Below are 22,102 nucleotides of genomic sequence, written 5' to 3'. Positions count from 1 at the left end.
TCCACTCAGTTAATAGATAGATACTTTATTTACGGCCAATGGCCAAAACAAAACAACAACAAAAAGAATAAATTCCAGCATTCATCATTAACTCAGTCATTAACTTTAGCATCAATCAATGAACTACGAATTCTAATTGCGATGTAACAAAATTTTGCTACAACATGAGAGATGCAAAGAACATTATCTTCAAGTAAATATTTCACCAGAAAATCATCTGATTGATGTTGAAACCTAGAAAGAAGTGGCAGAATCAAATGACATCTAATGTTACTGTAGAATCTACAGTGTAATAAAATGTGAGCGATTGATTCAGGTTCACCCAAACCACAAGGGCACAAGCGGGCCTCCAGGGGTAGATGTTGAAATTTCCCCATTAATAGAGCTGAAGGAAAGGCATTAAAGCGTGCTCTTGAAAAAGCCCAGCGGAACTTTCTGACAGTTATGATAGACAAATATGAAGCCGGGGGGAAACCCACCCTGGTCTTAAACTGACTGTAAAATGCCAGCAGACAAGCCAACTGGTTCTGAAACTCCATATCATTTAGACATTGCCGAACTAATTTTTTTGCATTCACTAGTTTCTAAGAAAAATTTCTAAGAAAAATTAAGGATCTAGGCCAATACTGGAAAGTTTATCCGTAATTGTTACCAGCCAAATAGGCCGGGGTGTAGCCGAAAGAAACCCAGGCACAAGTCCCACTGGCTGGTGGTGAAGCTTCAGCCAGTAGAAAATAATCTGCAACCATGCCCTGGTCTCAGCCCTCCACAACTCAGCCTCCTGCCATAGCACCACATTGGGGGTGCATCTAGGTGTAACAAAAAGCGCTCTTAGAAAGCCCAACTGTACCTGCTCTAGGGGCATAAAACTATCAAAGGGGCCCAAATGAACTCCATACAAAAGTTGCAGGACAGTTTTAGTGAGGAACAATTTAATGGCAGCAGGAATATATCCTCCGCCCTGCTCATGGTGAAATCTCAGAATAGCTATCGCGCTTTGTTGAGCCAGATCAGAAAAAATTCTAGCATGGGCGCGTTGCCTGTTGTTATTCACACCAAGATATTTTACTTGCTTTACTTGTTCGGCTTGATGTCCCCCAACAGTCCATCTAAAACTCTTAGTTTTATTGTTAAAGCAAACTATTTTCGTTTTGGAATAATTGATGACCAGATGTTCCTCCTGACAATATGTTAGCAAAGCCCCCAGAGCTCTTTTAAGGCCTGATCTAGTTTGGGAAAGAATCACTGCATCGTCAGCATACATCAATAGTGGCAGCCTTCTGTTTGCTAAAATAGGGGCAAAAGTATCCAATTTCTGTAAACGCTTAATTAAATCGTTTACAAAAAAATTAAACAAAAAAGGTGCAAGTATACACCCTTGTCTCACACCTTTTGTAGTTGGGATTGCTTTAGATAACTGACCAATAGAGTTCAAACGAACACAGATAGAAGAGTTCTCGTGTAATTTACAAAGTAACAGTAAAAGACGCTTATCAATTGATGCATTAGCCAATTTAGCCCACAATAAATTTCTAGAAATAGAATCAAAGGCTGAACGAAAGTCGACAAATGCAGCAAAAAGTGATTGTTTACCCAAGGAAATGTACTTTTCAATAAGATATTGCAGGATTAAACAATGATCTATAACTGATCTGCCCTGTCTAAAGCCGGCTTGCTCATCTTCTAATAAGCCTTCCTGGTCCAGACAGGAACATTATTTTATGCATAGATGTTTCACATATAATTTGCTTACTATATTTAAGAGACTTATTGGTCTGTAGTTGGATGGATCTTCTCTTTTAGATCCCATTCAGGGTGAATCAGGAAAGCGCCACTCTGAATGCACATGTGCACATACTGCCTTGATATTGCTGCCCATAACGAAACTCATTCCACACAAATATTAAAAAAATTATAGGGACCACTGCTTAGGGTGTGCCTAAAGCACATTCATCATGTTATGGCTCTGGGAAGGGGGCAGAGATTTGAAGGTGAAAGAAAAGGAAACAACAGCCATTTTTAATATCTACCTGATCTAGATGGGGTCCTTTCTCCAATTGTCTCAAACACATGGCAACGAGAGTAGCGTGCATGGGAGCAAGAGGTTGGTGCAGGATGAGGTACAAGAGAGGCATCTATAGGCAAAAACATGGCCTGAAGCCAGAAGTTTTGTGGAGGGGACTGATAAAGTATTTCGAAAGCAAAAAAGTGTTTTGGAATGCTTGCTGCATATACAGTATGAATATCAAGTATCAATTAGGTTATATCCTGGGTGTCTCTCCTGTGTGCGCCGTAAACAAAATAACTGCTTCATAGGTGATTGCTGAAGGTAGCAATCTGAATAGAAATGGAAAGGGATTACATTGTGCTCTACGGCATTACTCACCCAATCTCGTTAACAAAAGAAAAAGGAGGAGTGACAAGTTCATCTTACCAGTGGAGGTCCATAGCGAGGGAATGAACCTTGAATTCCTTTGCCTTTTGTACCTCAGATTTTGTCCGACCTGAATTTCTCTGTAAATGCTTAGATGCAATCAGAGGGCATCTCCTTAGTCTATGACTTTGCCTTGCAATGCATCGGGGGCACCTTATCAGGGAAACAACTTATCGGAATGACCAGTCATTTCTTGAATGTAGCCATTCTTAGCTACATTCTTAGCTCCAAAACAGGCTAAGAAAGCAAATGGCTAATGGCTGGATTTTCTTGTTTAGGGGCGGGACAACACTGCAGCACACAAATGGCATAGCAAGCAAGTCTGGTAACAACTGTGAGGCAAGTCTGTGACAATTAACATGATGAAATTTAAAGTGCATGCTTTAATACTTCCAATAAAAGATGATGAGACTCTAAAATATACAACTTAGACTGCATTATGCTATGTTACTTGAAATGTGTAGTTTGTGTGCACACACATTATTGCAGTGTCAAGTGAACTCTGGCTTGAACTTGTTTGCAGATGAAGTGACATTGTATGTTAAGATTAATTTAAGTGCATTACTATAGAAAATGGCTGAATTAAACATTTTGGTAAATTTAGAGGGTATTAGGTTAATAATAGCCAACCTGAAGTTCAACATATTTCACTCCCTTTAAAATATCAACAGTTAAAATAAATCCATATACTATGGAGTCAAATTAAATCATACCCTATTCTATGAATCCATAAAGGAAGATCTGGCAAAATGGAAAGATACTGGGTTATATCGGTTTGGCATGCTGACTACAATACAAATGATTTTGCTGCTGAGATTACGGTTTCAGATGATACCCACATTCTTATCTCTGGATATTTTAAAGCATTTGCAAAGGATGATAGATAAGTTTAAATGGAATAAAAGCAAGCATGGGATCAGGACTACAGTGTTACAGTGGCCCAGATAAGGGGAAGTAGATGGAGCGCATAGTTATCAGTCTTACACAGTACAACTAAGATATATTTTTGACTGGGTCAACAGTAATCCTGACAAGTATTTAATAAATGTTGAAGAAAATATTAAAGAACAAATCTGTCTAACTTAGTTTGTGTGAAGAACATTAAGTCATAGATTACATACTCACCTTGAGAATCCATTGATGGAGGATACATAGGAAAAGCTGAAATCTGTATATTGGTGCCTGTATTATTTCCAGAACTTTCATTTTTATTGTATCTTTGATTTTGTTTGTTTTTTAATTTCTGGGAAAGTGCTTACAAGGACCAGGTTACATGTGATGTATACAAACTGTGAGATGTTATCAATGAAAGTGAATGTACAATTAATATGTAAGACAAAATAGATTAAAGTTCCATTCTTCCATTATCAGTGAGGGACTTCATAACTTCCGTACATAATTTTAATGAACTGAACAAAGGCTCGATTAGTCTGTATACTAACTAATGTACTGTTCCTGCAGTAGATTCTAGGGGTTTCAGCACAGTTATATGTGGTATGTTAAAAAGAAAACATTTGGAACAGGGGATGACCAGAAAGATAAAAATGCAGCAATTTATTTCAATCACTCTCAGATAACTTAATTTTAAGAATTTGAGCTTGGCATGTAATACTTGTGCACGGTTCAACACATGTAAAAATGACTATAGAGCGTGAAGGAAAAGATTTGGGGGAAAGTCCCTTTAAACATATGTTCTGGTCCTGCACATGTATCCAATTTTCTTTAGGGGAGTGGGGAATAGAGCAGATTAAAAAGATAACAGGCCATGATATTTCCCTTTGCCAAATTAATGTAGTTGAATAATAGTTGTAAAGTTATGCTATTTTATATATGCAAATATCTTTTAACTGGTGGTGAAGTATCAGCAAACCTATGTGTAGTCAAAAACTAGGGAAATGTTCAGGCACGTCACAATGAGCTTTATAGAGCATTGCAATCATGCCAAAACAGCTCAACATCAGAAGAAAGGGAAATTTCTTAAATATCTTAAAAATTAGGCTCCATTTCTGAGTTTGGCAGATGTTGATAAATGACTCGACTCAACTAAAGTGCACAATCATTTGTAACAAGTTACAGCACCTGACACCAGTGTGCACTTTATTGTGGATCTGTGGACCAGTGCCAGTGGGAGACACGCTGCTTTCCTGTCCCTCACGGTGCACTGGTGTGGGCAGAACAATGAGTGGACATCTGCTGCTGGTGGCGTGGCCAGCCCCTCCCATGCAGCGAAGCACATGTGGGCTGTGCTGCATAAATATGGGTGAACTGGAGTGCTTGGTTACTAATGAAAACATAGATATTAGTGGGTATAGCCTGGTGGAACTGTTAGAACCAGTGGTACACAGTTATTCCTGGATATAAACTCTACAGAAGGGACGGGGGTGGGGAAGATTGATGCAAAGGTAGCACTGTATATCAAAGAAGAAATAGTGTCATGGGACAGGTCCATTTGTGAATCGGTGACTGGTTGAAGGCAGGAAATAGAGGGTAGGAATAAATAGACAGTTTTCACAGTGGAGGTAGGTAGGAAGTGGGGGTCCCCAAGGATCAGTACTGAGATCAGTGTTCTTTAACTTGTTCATAAATGATCTAGAAGTATCGAAATTTGGCCAGATTTGCAGATGACACTATACTATTGAGGGTAGTGAAATCCACAACAGGTTGTGAGGAGCTGCAAAAAGATCTCTCCAAACTGAGGGAGTGGGTGACAACATGGCAAATGCGGTTCAATGTAAACAAGTGTAAAGTGATGCATATTGGGGTAAAAAAACAACAACATCACATATACGAGAATGAGAGCTACTGAATACAGCTTTGGTCACCATATCTTAAGAAGGATATAGTGGAACTGGAAAAGGTGCAGATGAGGACAACCAAGATGATCAGGGCCCTGTAGCACCTTCCTTATGAAGCTAGGCTACAGTATCTGGGGCTCTTTACCTTGAAAAAGAGGCAACTAAGGGGAGACATGATGGAATAGAGTGTGTGGACATAAAGAAAATTTTCTCCATCTCTGACAACACTAGAACCAGGAGATACCCCATGAATGAACATCAGGAAACTTAGGACCAACAAGTACTTTTTCACACAGCCCATAATTAATCTATGGAATTCTTTGCTATAGGATGTGGTGATGGCCACCAGCTTTAAAAGGGGCTTAGACAAATTCATGGAAGAGAGGTCTATCAATGGCTACTATCTGGTGGCTGTGGGCCACCTCCAGCCTCAGAGGCACAACACCTCTCAATACCAGTTGCAGGGGAGCAACAGCAGGAGAGAGGGCATGCACGAAACTCTTGCTTGTGGGCTTTGAGGCATCTGGTGGGCCACTGTGTGAAACAGGATGCTGGATTAGATAGGCCTTGGGCCTATGGAGGTGCAGCTAGACACTGAAGACACCACAGGTGAGCTGTGGCCATGGATTGTCAGGTGGGGAAATGGCTGTCCAGGCAGTCAAACCTTCACCAAGGGATCACGGTAACTGACAATGCCACCAACATAACTAGGTCAGCTGAGCAGGCTCAGTTTGTGTCTATCCACTGTGTGGTGCACATTTAGAACCTGATTGTGCAGAGCCTTCTGGTCCTGTGACCAGGTGAGATAGCCACGGCTGCTCTTGTGGAGAAGTGACACAAAATAGTGTCTTTCTTTCCACCAGAGCTAAAGGGTAGGAGGATGCTCAAGGAGAGGCAGCTTGAACTTTACCTACCTGGACACCTGATAACTCAGGATATTCTGACTGGATGGAACTCCACCTTTCTCTTGCTCTGATGCCTGCAGGAGGAAGAGTTGGCCTTCCACACCCTGGCAAGGAGGCATGGCTTGGAAGTGTACGACCTATACAACCAGGACTGGGCTCTCCTTTCTGACGTTGTCTTGGCACTCAAGCCATTCTTTGTTGCCAAGAAAAGCTTGTGTGCCAATACAGCAATGTTGAGCCAGGCTTGCCCTCCACTCTTTCCCTTGAGAGGATGATGGGTGAGCTCCAGACTTTACTGACCACTGGGGAAGCAATCACCTTGGGAGTTTGGTTGAAGACTAGTGTGGTGGATAAGCACAGCAGCCCCTTGGGTGCATCAGCAGCACATTTTTTAAAGAATTAAAAAAATTACCCACTTGCTTATTTCTTTTGTGGGTTGGGTGGTAGGTAGCACCCAATGTGCCCTACCACCCAACCAGCTTTGGTGTCCCTGAGACCTACCTATGGGGAACAATGGGGTGATTTGTGTTCCCCATCAGACCATATGGTCTAATCACTCAAATTTATTTGTGTTGATTTCTTGAAATGGCCAGCAGTGGCTGGCCATTCCAAAAAGTCAATTCAAGTATTTGTGACTCAATTCAATTTCAAATCAGATTACCAAAAAATGATTTGTGAACATCTCTAGTGGATAGTGATGTTGTTGATTAGAGCTGGGCTGAATTTTCATGAGACATGAGTTCATGTTGAAGTATGCATGCTCAGTGAAGGAGAACCTTCTGTTGAACAAGTAAGCAAATTGCAAGAAAATAAAAAGTGTTTTTCTGCTTTTTGTCCAAGTTGTGGATAATAATTGCATTTTAGATAAAGGTGCGGAAAAGCTCACAAAGGCTAGTTTTTATGTCTGCAGGGAACTGATCAATCCCTGTGCTACTGGCACAAGATACAGATCAGGGAAGCTCCCAAGCCTTGGGAATAAGTTAGTTGTGCAGTTCTTGAGCTTCTTGACCTAGCTTGAGCAAGTTGCTTTCTATACTCTCTGTCAACTCTTCTCCAGCCCATATTATTATGGTCATAACATACTACTTACACTTGTAAGTATGTTTTCAGAAAAAGCAATAAAATTATTGAGTTCAAAAACTGTATTCATAATAAATAACTTAGAAAATGTTCTATGGAAAATGGTGTTCCATGAAAGTAGATATTTATTTATTGTTTATTGTTAAATGTCTATACTGCCTTTCATTAAAACAATCTCAAAGCAGTTCACAGTTTACATATGGTTCTAAAAAGGGGAATCCAATAATTATCCTAGGTGTTTTTGTTTTTTTTAGAACATCTTGATACATCTCTGGTGTGCACTGGAAAATCTCCAGGATATCTTTAATATATATGATAATGATACTGTCTTTTTAAACCCTCTAGTTATATTTTAAGCAGCAGCATTCACAGGAATTTCTCTTCAAGTATAATTTACAGCATTCTGATGAATGCATGTCACTGAGAGTTCTAGTATTGATTTCCATTGTCAGCACATCAAGCTTACTGCACCACTAAACCTTACATAAATTGTATGTAAAGAGGTAGAAGAATACCTTCACAATAGAAATGTTATTTTTTTGTAAAAATAAATAAATAAATAAATCAAAAACCCAAACTAGTTTTTAAAACTTCTAGGAAAAACAACCATTTTTAAAGTAGAGAATCCCTAAAGAAATTTTACTAATAAAAGTGTAGTTCAGCTAGAAGTATGAAATGACTGCAGTCTCTAATTTGCTTACTCCAAAGCAGTCAAGTGGAATGAAAATGAACTAGAAGTGTGAGTACAGAATAACAGAAATTTAGAGCTGGTAGGAACCTTGGAGGTCTTTTAGACCAAGTCTTGGCTCAGTAAAGGAAACTAAAGGAAAGGAAGCAGCCCTGACAGGAAGGCCATTTGGGGTGAGTTGGGGGTGGGGTCAAGGAACAGCCCTTCAGGACTTTTGCGGCCCAGAGGGCTGGGAATGGTCACCTTTCGGAGGGTGTCTTGACTCACCAATTGGCAGCTTGGGTTTGGGGTGGGTCGGGCTGCTTCCCCTCAGAGAGGCAATGCCTCGTGGTGGGAGGAGGTCAGGTCATGGTTCCTGACCGAATCAGTACCAGGCCCTTCACCCTGGTGTGAAAATGGCCTTCACTAGGAGATAGCCCCACATGGGAGGAGTCCCCACACTCTGGTAAGTTAGGTACCTCGTTGCAAGTCTGATTCACTGAACATTAATAAAGTTGCCCTATTTTACTCCCACCAAGCGTGTCCTGTCTTCATTGGGTTCTGGGGGTGCAACTACTATAGCAGCCCTGACAGACAGATAGCTGTTCAGACTCTCTTTGAAAATCTCTAGTAAAAGAGACTGAATACTGTACAAGGCAGACTGTTCCATTGTCAACCAGCTCTTTTAGTTAGGAAATACATCCTATTGTCTAGCCTTAATCCTCTTCCTTGTCATTTCAGCCTTCCAGTTCCGCCCTCAAGAGCTACTCCTCTTTCTATCTGATTCCCCCTCCCCCAGCTGTTTAAATAAAGCTCTAGAATTTCCCCCAGTGGATTATGGCAAAGAGGACATTGAGTTTGGGGGAGCATTGTTGCTTACAGCATAATCATATGCATCCTTCCTCAGAAATAAGCCCCACTGTGTTCATAAGGGCTTATTCTTGGGTAAGTGTACACTGGATTGTAGTCTTCGAATATAAGGTATAAAATGACAAGTCTAATCACACCCCAGCTATGAACAAATAATGGCCTTAGGCAAGGCTACGGCCACTATGGTCTCAACCAGAGCTCTGCTTCATCTCTAGCTGGGATGGGTAATAATATGAGTCTATATTATAGGGCTGTTGTGATAAATACTCTGATAAAGTGAAACACCTTTAAAGAGAAACACCTTTAAAGTGTTGTGTAAATGCTAAGAATAATTATGGGGCAATTAAAATGTGTTTAGTTCATAACAGTAGTGTAGTACTGTAGCACATGCACAGCAAATGATCATTTCAAATCATATTTTAAAAACAATTTTAAATATTTTTAAAGTTTATATTTTATCTGCTGCTCTTTACCCTTTTTAGATATATGGAGGCAGAGAGAGAAATGCATGGGCACACACTATATTGTCTTTTTTTAAATACTGTGAACTTCCTTGAGTATATTTTAAATAGAAAGGCAGATTTTTAAAAAAACATATTCAGTTTAAATATTGATTGTTTTTCGACTTTTTAATTTGTAGAATGAAGCTCACACAAGGGATGTTTCCTGCCCTCTTTTCTCCCCTGCAGACCAACAAGTTGATCAATTTGTTGGTCACCTTCCAAGAGTCATCATTCCTATAGCTTCAGGAGGCAATACCAAATCCCATTCCAGTGAATATATCTTGGTAAGTAAAATAAAGTGTGCCTTCAAGTTGATGTTGACTCCTGGTGACCACAGAGCTCTGTGGTTTTCTTTGGTAGAAGAGGTTTACCATTGCCTCCTCCCATGCAGTATGAGATAATGCCTTTCAGCATCTTCCTATATAGCTGCTGCCTGATATAGGTACCACTGGAGGTTCAAACCGGCAACCTTCTGCCCAATTTCTGGGAATTCCCACCTCCCATTGCAACCCTTGTGGCACGTCCCATGCCATTCCCAAAGGAAGCCCAATCACTAGGAGCATCCTTTGGAGGGGCTCACAGGAATGGGGAAGAGGAGGGTGGGGAAAATTGCTGGTGCTTTGTTCCACTCAAACAAGATTGGTTCCAAACATCTCTTTATAGTAAATCACATTTAAATATACTGCTACAAATATATAGAACTGGGGTGTCACAAACATAATGGTATATTATTCACATGCATGGAATCCTTTGTAGATGAAGAAATATTATTAAAAGGAAGAAGCATGCATTAAGATACTAAATTAATTATACATTCCCAAGATTGTCCTTTGACAGCAATGTTTAAAAATGTTTTACTCTAGCATTCAAAATCTCAAGTGTTATATCTTTGTTTACCTTCAAGTTTAATGATTGCTACAATTTATTTCAACATGTGGTAGTAACAGTAATAAATGGTGTATTTAAAAGTCTCCATCTGCAATTAAGTGCTCGATGTTTTATTTCTAGAGTCATTTCAATGCATTTTCACAAGAACAAGATGTGGCCTCTGTTTGAAATACTGGATCAGAAGATACTTGCATTACAAATTCTTCTAATATATTTTCAGTAAATGAAACAACAGTGAGCATGGTGAGGAATTTGCATATAATGTTAAAATAAATTATAAAATTACACTGCTGAACATTATATAGCCAAATGTTGAATAATATTCACATTCCTTAAAAGACACAGATAAGCAGCTTGTTTTTGAAAGAATGTGTCAGTCCAGCTCCTGTGAAACTGAAGATAAAGCAAACCAACAGAAAAGGAGGAGCAAGGTGAAGAAAAACTAAAGCTAATAAAAGTAGATCTCCAAGCAGGGCTGGCTAAAGGATTTTTGATGCCGCAGGCAAAGCCAGGCTTTGGTTAGAGAGTGGGCAGCAATAGCAACCACATGGTGAGATACCAGTGGGCATGGTAGCACACCCCACAGCTTGGCAGGGGAAAACCAACTGGCCATATCCATCCCCAGCACAGCAGCCCTCCAGTGGCTGTTGCTGTAACCTATCTTGTAATCTATGTTTCTTTTTAAGATTGTGAGCCCTTTAAGGACAGGCAGCCATTTTATTTATGTAAACCATTCTGGGAACGTTTTGTTGAAAAGTGGTATATAAATATTCATCATATTCATATTTGTTGGCACCCTAGGCACCAAGTGGATGAACCATCCCTGTCTCCATGTTGCTCAGACCAATGAGGAAGCCTGACCCAGAAACTTTTGAAAGAATCAAGAATATTCACCTGATCTGATTTGGCCTATCTCTTGATACTTTCTGCAAATGACACTTTTTGTCTCTGGCCTTTCTTTCCCTCATTTCACTAGAGCTGGCTGGTGGTACAGAGACTGAATTAATATTATTATTATTATTATTATTATTATTATTATTATTATTATTTTACACAGTCAGACAGGTGTTATTGACTGGTTTGTTTTATCTGGATATCGAGTCCTTCACAAGGACCTGGGATGCCAGAATTTTATTGTCAATGTTGTTACTGTTGTTATAGATATTGTCGCAGAATATAGGCTGTTCCCAGTAAAGCTGCTTTTTGTAATTGGTTGATGGTGATTTCTGTGGCCCCTATGGTGTTGAGGTGCTCTTCAAGGTCTCTTGGAACTGCACCCAGGGCGCCAATTACCACTGGGATTATTTTGGTCTTTTTCTGCCACAGCCTTTCAATTTCAATTTGTAGATCTTTGTATTTGGTGATTTTTTCTATTTCTTTTTCTTCTATTCTGCTATCCCCTGGTATTATTATTGTTGTTGTTGTTGTTGTTACATTTATAAACTGCCCCATCCAGAGGCTTTGGGTGGTGTACACCAACTTTAAAAAGACATAAAAACACCCCAATTCAAACACACAGTACTAAAAACAATATAAAAACAATTCAAAAACTATTTAAAACCAATTAAAATACTTTTTAAAAACAACACTTTACAAGCCTTGGAAGGCCAGGCCAAACAAATAAGTTTTTAGAGCTCTCCTAACAGCCAAAAAGAGAGCCTAAACTGCAGATATCTGCCAGGAGTACATTCTCTAGACCAGGAGCAGCTACAGAAAAGGCACAAGTCACCACCAGATGGACCTCTCCAGATGACCTCAAAATGCGAGGGGGATCATACCAAAGAAGGCACTCTCTAAGCTAACACAGACCCAAGCTGTTCAGAGCTGTATTTCCCAGAAACATATCGGCAGCCACTGCAACTGTTTTAAGACAGGCATAATATGGTCTCTCTGGGTTATCCCAGAGACCAATCTGGCTGACACATTTTGAACTAACTGAGATTTCCGAACTACGCACAAAGGTAGCCCCACGTAGAGTGCATTACAGTAGTCGAGCCTGGAGGTTACCAGCTGATGCACACTGTTTTGAGATCATTCTCTTCAAGGAATGAACACAGCTGTTGAATCAGCCGAAGCTGATAGAAAAGCGCTCCTGGCCATAGCCTCCACCTGAGATACCATGGTGAGGCCTGGATCCAAGAGCACTCCCAAGCTGCATATCTCTTCCTTCTGGGGGAGTGTAACCCCATCCAGCACAGGAAGATCTAACTCATTCCGACCCACCCACAATGAGCACCTCCGTCTTGCTTCAATTCAGCTTCAGTTTGTTATTCCTCATCCAGCCCATTTCTTTCTATAGGCAGGCATTTAGGGAGTGAATGCCATTTCATGAGGAGGAGGAGGAGGAGGAGGAGGAGGAGGAGGAGGAGGAGGAGGAGGAGGAGGAGGAGGAGGAAAAATAGATTTGGGTGTCATCAGCATACTGATAACACCCTGCACCAAATCAACCAGCCGTTTCATGTAACTATTAAAAAGCATTGGTGACAAAATGGAGCCCTGAGGGACCCCATAAAATAGCTCCCATTTTAAAGAGGAACTGTAACCAAGCTCCACCATCTGGAATCTGCCTGAGAGATAGGAGCCGAACCACTGCAAAGCAGTGCCTCCTGTCCCCAATTCCCCTAGGCGATCCGGAAGGATACCATGGTTGATGGTATCGAACACTGCCAAGAGATCCAAAAGAACCAACAGAGTTACACTTCCTGTGTCGATTCCCTGGTAAAGGTCATCCATCAGGCTGACCAAGGCAGACTCAACCCTACAGCCCACTCTAAAGCCAGTTTGAAGTGGGTCTAGATAATCAGTTTCCTCCAAAACCGCCTGGAGCTGTTTAGCCACCACTCTCTCAATCACCTTGCCCAACTATGGGAGACTGGAGACTGGCTTATAACTATCCATCACTGATGGATCTAGAGAAGGCTTCTTAAGAAGTGGTGTAATCATTGCCTCCTTCAAACAAGGAGGCATCCTACCTCCCTCAGTGATGAGTTAATGATATTAACTAAGCCATCTCCAGCAATCTCCCTGCTAGATAGAAGCAGCCAAGTTGGGCAAGGATCCAGAGAACAAGTGGTAGGCCGCACTGCCCCAAGCAGCTTGTCCACGTCATCAGGCATCACAGATTGAAACTGATCCAATCTAATACTGCAAGAGGGATTGCTGGACACTACCTTAATAGACTCTGCAGAAACAGTGGAGTCCAAGTCAGCCCGAATACAGGAGATTTTGTCCCCAAAGAACCCATTAAAAGCATTCCAGCAGAACAAAGTCCCCAGGGATTGATTTGAATTGGAAGGAGCCTGAATCAAGCTCCTCACAACCTGGGACTTCTCTGCCATACGCGAACCCACAGAAGCAATGCGCGCAGACCAGAATTGGTTTTTGCTGCACACACCGCCTCCGCATAAACCTTCAAATGGGCTCTATGCTGTGTCCTGTCACATTCAAGCCGAATTCTTCTCCATTTGCACTCCAGTCTCCTACCTTGCTGCTTCATACCACATAACTCCTCTGTATAACAAGGGACCACTTTTGAAGCAGATTGTGTCTACTGCCCTGGTGAGTTCCCTATTCCAGGTTCCCACCAGGGCATCGACAGAATCACTGGCAAGACCAACATCAAAACCCTCCAAGGCTTTTTGGAATCCTACTAGATCCAACAGCCGCTCAGGTGGACCATCTTAAAAGTTCTTCCACGCCAGCAGGGCTGGGTTGTGGCTGTGAAACCAACATTAACCAGGTAGTGGTCCGTCCATGACAATGGGGAAACCACAGGATACTGCACCCATGGAACACTCCCCTGATCTGAACAAAAGACCACATCAAGCGTGTGGCCGTCAACATGAGTTGGTCCTGAAACTAGTTGGGATAGGCCCATAGTTGTCATGGCTGCTATGAATTCCTGAGCTGCATCCGACAAGTCAGCCTCACAACAGATACTGAAGTCACCCAGAACCAAAAGTCTGGGTGACTCCAACACCAACTCTTATTACCTCAGGCCCTTTTGGTCCATTTGCTTTCTGACTCCTAAATTCAATCTGTAGAATGAATGCAATGCAAATAGGGAGGTAGAATTGTAGAAGGAGGTTCCTCCCCTGACCTATACATATTCGTTACAACATCTGAACCAACCTATGCACATAAAATGTATGAAGGGACTAATGAGTCCTGCTGTAATTTGTAGTTTAGCCCTTAGACATGGTGGCATAATCTTCTCAGTAGACCTATTTCTGGAGGTTGCATATAGAATAATGAAAGAGCTGATATGGCGAGTAGCTAAGACTGAACTGTTAATCAGGACATCCCTGGTTCAAATCTTGACACTGCCTTGTCTCATTAGGTGGCCTTCTGCAACCCACCCCCTTTCAGATTTTTTAAAATATAGGAATAATAATATTTACCTGCTTTACAAGGTTGTTGTAAGAATTACATTAAAATAATGCATGTGAAGGCCCTTGCACACTTAAAAAGTGTTGCACACATGCTCAGTATTAATAGTTAATGTTTATTGTGAGCAATCATGTTATTAGTTACACACCTTAACCACAAGTCTGGCAATAGACCACCTTTTCAGATCTTTTTTAATTGTTTAAAAGCAGGAGAAGGGGAAGATAGTGCTAATTTATACAGGTGGCCCTGCATATTCATGGGTTCAGTTCCCCTGGTTTTGCTTAATCATGGGCCACCTTCCCGTATATACATTTAGTATCATGGAAGTGGGTAGTTTTGTTTATTCAGAATTTTCTATCCCCAGCAATAACTACATTTTCTCAGTCACCTGCACTACCATTTTAAGCCTCCCAACGGGCCAGCTGGGAAGTAAGGAGAGTGGTCATATAAACTCTAAACTTCCCTGCCCATCAGCTGAGGAATGGGGAGGTTTAAAGTTTAAATGACCACTTTGTGTTTCTCTGTTGGTGTGCAGGAAGGCTTAGAGAGGCAGCGTGAGTGGCTGGGTTCCCTCTCCCGCCACCATGTGTGCTAGCTAGGAAGAGGCCATTAATTATGACGCTCCCCACTTCCCACTTGTGCAGCCTGACTGTGGAACCTAACCCTATTTTGTGGGTTAGGATAAGCACTCCAGTATCATGGATTCACCATTTGTAGAATGTTCTGAGGAAGGAACACCTGCAATATTGGAGGCTTTCCTGTATTTCCTAGAGCTAATTTCAAATCTAATTTCAGCCATGATGCCTCAGTTTACCTTACTAAAGAATGCCTCCTGTATCCATTTATCAACATATATACCCAGTCAAACAAAGCATGACTTCTATAGAAAGAACCTACCCCTAGATGGAACCAAATTACTCAGAAAACCAAATCAACCAAACAAAAACCCTACTTCTCCAGCCTTTCTCAATCTGAAGGAACACCCATAGCACATCAATAGCTATTTCCAAATGGGAATTTTAGTGGTCATTAGGGTATGGTTGTAACTTTTAACCTTGTCTTTTTAGTTCCACAATTTATCAGGAAGAGTAATTACCTAACCAGCAAGGTAATTAAATATAACCAGTTTTAAATGAATTCATGTCCCCAGGCTTTGAGCCAGTGGCAGCTGGTTCTCTCACAAAGGTGACATACTCTTGTATCTAGAGAAAGAAGAGGAGGAAAAGATGGAAACTTGCCAATGTAGCAAGTTTGTTAAGTGATAGAGAAGATTTAAATTGTGGAAGAGCATGTTACAGCAGTATACATAACATATGAAAGGAAGGAGTAAAACATTTGCATATAGGTCTGTGTGTGTGGCAGCGAACAGTTGAACGGGAATTCTAAAAGATGTCATTTGGCTTACAGCTGTTGGAGTATTAAATTATTAGACAAAGTACAGTCACCAATGAAGTGATATAAGAATCACATGATTTTAGCTAAATCTCATATACCATATGGGATTTCGGAAACTATGTAGGAAACAGTCAAATCTTGCAAATACTTGCTTCTCGTGAGAAACAATTACATTGCAAATACTCCTCCTAATATAAACAACTGTGTTCAAAGCAAATATTAGTATTAAATGAGCAGGTCAGTGCTTTTGCAATACTTTATACATAACAGAAACAGAAATAGAGTCAAAAAGAGATTTTTCTCAGGTCATTCATTAAGTAAGAAAATGTTTTCATCATAATGAGCCTTAGTAACAAACTCAGGAGCCCAGAGCGAACTCCCCCCTCCCATGCCCAGGCTGCCGAGAGCAGGGGTGAACTCTTTGCCAATTATTTCAGGCAGCTCTGACTGCCCGATAGAACGTTTTTCCCTTCCTCTCCCTCTAGAGAGAGAAAGGGGGAAACATCCTATCAGGCAGTCTACACTGCCTGAAATGACGAGCTGAGAGCTCATTTGGGCTCTTGGCAGCCTTTCCCTAGCCCGATTTCTCCTGATCGTGGGAATAGCCTCATTATATTTCTCAGATATGATGTTATCCTTTAGCATGGCAAAAACATCTAGTGAAGGTGGGAGAGGGAAAAATACAGAAGAGAAAACAAAACAATTACTTCCTGGCTTCTTTATAACTTTGAAGTAACAGTTTTTATTTTTTTACTTAAGCTTATGGTCACGGTTGTGGTACAATTTCTTATATGTGTATTGGTTTTAAGTGTCAAATAAATTGTAACTTAGAACACTGATATTTTGTGATATTGCCAAAGGTAAGTTTCCTTCTCTGTGACATTTTTTTAGGGTTAGGGTAGCTTGCTTGGTTACTTTCTTTTTGGTTCAGAACTGCTTCCTAGCTAGACTAGGAGCATTTTCTGGATTGCCAACTTTATTGCAAAAGGAAGTGGCTTAATTTAGGACAAGTTAGGATGAAAGTACACAAAGCTAAGTGCATAAAAGCATAAATAAGGATAAACTGGAGTAAGCTTATGGCCGTTCACATTTCTGCTTTTTATTAGGGTTGGCTACAATTCGTTGTGGTGTTTCCAACCTAGGATTGTTTATACGACATATCCCCACTTCCTTCTCACCCATTTCTGGCAAATAGGGTTGTAGAGGCAACATTGTGCAAGACTGTCATGTTGATATGACGTGTTCATTTGAACCAGCTCACTGACAATTAACTAAACATGTAGTTTGGCCATTAGTTTCTTTCCCTATTCCTTTGTATTTTGTATTTGTTTTTCCTTGAATTCTTAGAATTAGCTCCAGTTGTGCACTTCTCATGCTCAAATGTATACCTCTCATAAAAACCAAATCAAGCCAAATCAGACCAAACAGGCAAAGAAAACTCCCTGCTACAGTATCTAACCTCCACACTGCAGGGATATAGGCTAATGAGCGTTGAAAGTGACATCATATTCAGTTATCTAGAAAAGGCCTGAATGTCCATATTTGTCTAAAAAGCAAGTGCCTGGATGGAGCTCATTTAAGTTCCCCAAGAGAAAATGTTTGTGATAAATAGTACAATGAAACATGTAACATTAACACCAGTTACCTGAAGGTGCAGCACAAACAGCCATTTAGGACTGTATCTGTTGCATCCAACTGTTAAAAGCTTACCACTGAACCTCTCAGATCTCATAAATTTGAGGTGAAAGAATAAGGATGACTGCATCCAGTAATAACTTTTCATACTTTCATACCATTTGTATATGAGCATCTTTGCAGGCCCCCAACCCATAAAGGAAAGGAGGTCATCATTCATATAAGAATATAGAACTTGGAGGTGAACAAAACCTGCAATATCACTAGCCCTCCACACCACTTATCCACAGCAGCAAGGGGGAAATTAGCCAAAAAATGCTTGATGAGCTGCTGAGAAAACCCATCCTATTTTCTCTCACTTGTAAAAGAGCAATTGTGTTTCAGCCTTTCAATGCTAAAAAGAACAATAAAACCTCCCTCTAAAAAAATCATAGTAATTTCTCCACACAAAAAGATGTCTGATGAGATTTCCAGCCCAGTTTCTTGTATTTTCAGGGAGCAATACCAAGTAAATTTAAGCCTAATACTCTGTCTCTATTGAAATACTTTTATTGTGTTGCTTCTTTTTGGTATGTTAATTCCACTGAAACAGGGTTGTTGTTGTTTGGTTTTTTTTTAAGTATGGGCTGGAAATATCTGAATTTGAAATATTCCGAAAACTGCTTATGCAGATAGTCAGTTAACAACAGTGATATTTATGCCACTCAAAAATATACAAAAATTATAAATAATGTGACTTGCAGCCCACCCCATGCTTCTGTTTACTCAGAAGTCTTAAAAGGGGCCTACTTTCTAAGAGGGTCAGCATCAGCACAGCATACCATTGGGCAGCTGCTAAGGACTCAGTGCCTCAGAGGCCCACCAATAATGCCTGCCCTAGACCCAAAGAATATTGAGCCTAGCCAGAAACTAGCAACTGCGGGCTGACTGGTCTTCATCATAAAGAAGGTGGGTTTCCTTCATTCTTGGCAGGCCAATAGAAACAACAGTATTATAGCTGCCGACCATGGTCTCCTCCCCCCCACCATGCCCCATTAGCATTTTGCAATGCTGTGTGGAAATTATTCAACAGTAGGTTATGCAGCTAGCAAGAACATTGTTGCTGCTATAGACAATAAAATAAACCTGATATCACCACAATGGTCCCCCATAAACTTTGCAGTCATGGGATAAGGAACAGGTTCAGTTATGGATTGGTAATTGGTTAGTTTTCACAATGGAGAAGTAAGAAGTGCCCCCCCCCCCGAGGGATCTGTACAGGCACCAGTGCTTTTTAACTTATTCATAAATATACAGAAATTGGGGTAAGCAGCGAGGTGGCCAAATCTGGAGAAGACCCTAAAATATTAAGTGAAGTGAAATCCAAAACAGATTGTGAGGAGCTCCGGAAGGATTTCCCAACTGTAAGTAAGTGTAAAGTGATGCACATTAGAGCAAAAAAACCCAACTTCACATATACACTAATGGGGACTGAGCTGTACAGATTCCTGTGACTGAACAGGAGAAGAGATCCTGGTATTGTGATAAGCAGCTTTTTGAAAGTGCAGACTCAGCATGCAGCAGCTGTGAAAAAGGCAAATTCCATGCCCAGGATCATTAGGAAGGGGACCAAGAATAAAACTGCTAATATTATAATGGCCTTATACAAAACTATGGTGCAGCGACATACGTAGTACTGTGTACACTTCTTGTCACTACACCTCAAAATGGACATTGTAGAATTGGAAGAGGGCAACCAAGATAATCAGGGGCACCTTTCTTATCAGGGGCACTAAGAAAGATGATCAGAAGCACCTTCCTTATAAAGCAAGGCTACAACATCTGGGGCTTTTTAGTTTAGAAGAAAGCCGAGGAAACATGATAGAGGTCTATAAAAGCATGGTGTGATGAGAGTGGATAGAGGGAAATTTGTCTTCTCTCTCACAACAATAGGACCAAGGGTCATCCTATGAAACTGCCAGGAAATTGACTGACAAAAAAAGTATTTTTTCATACCATGCATTATTCATCTGTGGAATTATTTGCCACAGGATGTTGTGATGGTCACCAGCTTGGATGGATTTTAAGAGCAGCTTAGACAAATTCACAGAGCACAGGCCTCTGTGAATGGCTCCTCGCCTTGATGGGTATAGGTTGAATACCAACTGCAGGGAATCAACCACAGATGAGGGGGCATGCCTTCATCTCCTACTTGAGGGCTTCCAGGACATATCTGATGGGCCACTGAGAAACAGGATGCCTAACTAGATAGGCCTTGGGCCTATCTATATGTCCTTAAGAGGGGAGACAACAGAGAGGGCCACAATACCAAGGGCCCACAATACCAAGGGCCACAATACCAATACCCACTGGGGCCACAATACCAAGGGCCCCTCAAATGTATAAGCAGCTTGTCTCAAGTAAATATGTGTAGGGTTACAGCCTTAAAATGTTCACTCATGAACAAGTTTGGCTAACTTTAATAAAACTTAGTGATGAGTAAATTGCTTTACTCACAAAAAGTCAAAGACCTTTATATTTCTAAGCCATGGATGATGATGAAGATGATGAAAAGGATGATAAAAACTGGTTCTCCTTTTAGACAATTATTTTTTACTTCAATAATTGCAAATTTATTTTGCTGCCTATTTAGGGAAAGCAAAAACAAAATTTCATACTTCCTTTATTCACAGCTTTTGTTAAAATATATATTTTAAAAGATGTTAAAAATGCCACCTAACATAACTGCAAAATGTAACTTGACTGTAAAATTACAGAACCAACTACATATATTTGATTTTCTCTCTTTGCCATTGAACATACAAGTAAAAATGCATAATGAGATGTGGATATTGCTATTATCCATAGGCAAAACCAAAGTATCCTTCCCCCTCCCCCCTCTCTCTCACACCCACATTAGCAGATATCACACGTCTAAAATGTTATAATTAAAACAGAGAGCTCCTTTATGTACTTATTGGAACTTTGCTGAAATATCAAAAATAAAATATAATTGCTATGACTTAACCTACCTCTTTTTTCTCTCTGCCAGCTGTCTGCAGATTTCCTGCCACCGAAAATTCAGGCTCCCCAGTTTTTCCTTCAACACACTGGCATCTGCTGTTGATGACTGCTCAATAATATCTTCACCAGATAAGTTCAGTGTTCTGACAACAGCTTGCTGTCTCCCAATGCCATCCTGGAGGTCCTACAAGATACCAAATAATATGATAAAAATGGAGAACGATGACTCCCTAATCAATCTTAGATAAACCATAATGTCAGATACAAGCACGGTAAACTGGCATTTCTCCAAATCTAAAGGCATCAAGAAAAAAATGTGTTATTTTTCCATAGTGTGAATACTTTTCAGGATAGTTTCCTTCTCCCTTCTAAAACCTGGTTTAATGCTATGCTAAGACAATGTTGTATTTGTCAGATTCTTCAGGCCTGATTTAAACAGAATGCAGTCATAGGTAAAATAACAGTGGCTGACATGATTCACAGAATTATAGCTCTGTAACACTAACCCAGGTTTGCTGTGCACTCAGAACACAGCCCTAATGCTTTAAGAATGGGTGGTTTAACTAGCAGCACTAGTTCCCTCATTTCTGAGTCTGCAGCAGCCCAGGGACACAGAGTTACAGAACCATAACACTGTGCACCACATGAACCAGCAACATGGCCAGTGCCGTGTTATGAAGGAACATATGCCATCCACTGGCCCATACTCATTAATGTTTTCATATAGCAATATTTGGTCTGATGGACAGTGTACTAGCATGTCTGCACACACATCGGTCAGTATGCAGATAAACATTTTTAAAAATGTGACACTGGCTGCAGGGAGCACCTAAACAGGAAGTGATTTGGATCAAAGCTGTGTTTTGAGACATAGCGGTTTCCCAGGAGTGTGTTCTGTCCACGCAGTGATCATTCAATCTTTCCGCAATATTATCATTTAGAATATTTGTATTCTGCTTTTCAGCAAATATGTTTTCAAAGCAGTTTACATAGTAAAGTCATAAGAAAAGTCTGTCCAAAATGCCTAGTAAGTAGAGATAATGAGGAATTTGCTCTTGGAAAAGAACCAAGCACACACTGGGATTCCAACTGCCACAAGTGGCAAGCTTGGTTTTGTTTAATGGCTGCCATTTTTGTTTAATGGCGGCCCTGAAAAAAGTTCCACATAGACTGCACCATAGATTGCACTATGATTACAAAAAATATGACTACCTCTTCAACTGGGAGTTCCTGAAACAACTGAAACAAATGAAATTGTTCCTGAAACAAATGTCCCCACAGAGAACCATCATAGTAAATAGCCTAGAAAGTATTACAGTTCTGGAAGCGAGTAAAATATGAGACCTATCTGTGCTACATGCTTTAGGATTATTTATCTTTGGCCAAAACAGTGGACTCGCAGCTTCCTCCAAGAGACTGCTCTCTTTCATGGTGATAGGAGGAGGGGAAGATAAATCAAAGGCAAATGAAAAAGAACAAATTGAAAAATGGCTAAATTAATTTGGTCTTATGTAAAGACTGAATTCCAGACTAACCTT

At 40.5% G+C, this 22,102-nt stretch overlaps 1 protein-coding gene and 1 long non-coding RNA gene across 20 annotated transcripts in view; one reads left to right on the top strand and one right to left on the bottom strand.

The window, feature by feature from the left end:
* DMD (dystrophin) overlaps positions 1-22,102 on the bottom strand; it is a 1,901,967-nt gene that overhangs the window by 675,053 nt on the left and 1,204,812 nt on the right. For all 19 annotated transcript variants that reach the window (XR_008319265.1, XM_053308495.1, XM_053308494.1 and 16 more), the window contains one exon: positions 20,573-20,748. Coding sequence is in view for 17 of the 19 variants with exons in the window: in XM_053308495.1 (XP_053164470.1) it covers positions 20,573-20,748 (176 nt within the window). In the remaining 2 variants the exon portion in view is untranslated. The remainder of the gene's footprint in view (positions 1-20,572; positions 20,749-22,102) is intronic.
* Positions 9,419-20,677, top strand: LOC128350340 (uncharacterized). Its single transcript, XR_008319269.1, has 3 exons — positions 9,419-9,538; positions 10,263-10,385; positions 20,593-20,677. It is a non-coding gene; the product is annotated as an uncharacterized LOC128350340 (long non-coding RNA).

This window comes from Hemicordylus capensis, chromosome 3 (genome assembly GCF_027244095.1).
Source record: "Hemicordylus capensis ecotype Gifberg chromosome 3, rHemCap1.1.pri, whole genome shotgun sequence".
In the NCBI taxonomy this organism is placed as follows: domain Eukaryota; kingdom Metazoa; phylum Chordata; class Lepidosauria; order Squamata; family Cordylidae; genus Hemicordylus; species Hemicordylus capensis.
The sequence above is the reverse complement of the archived record's forward strand: the minus strand, read 5'-3'. Positions and strand labels throughout refer to the sequence as shown.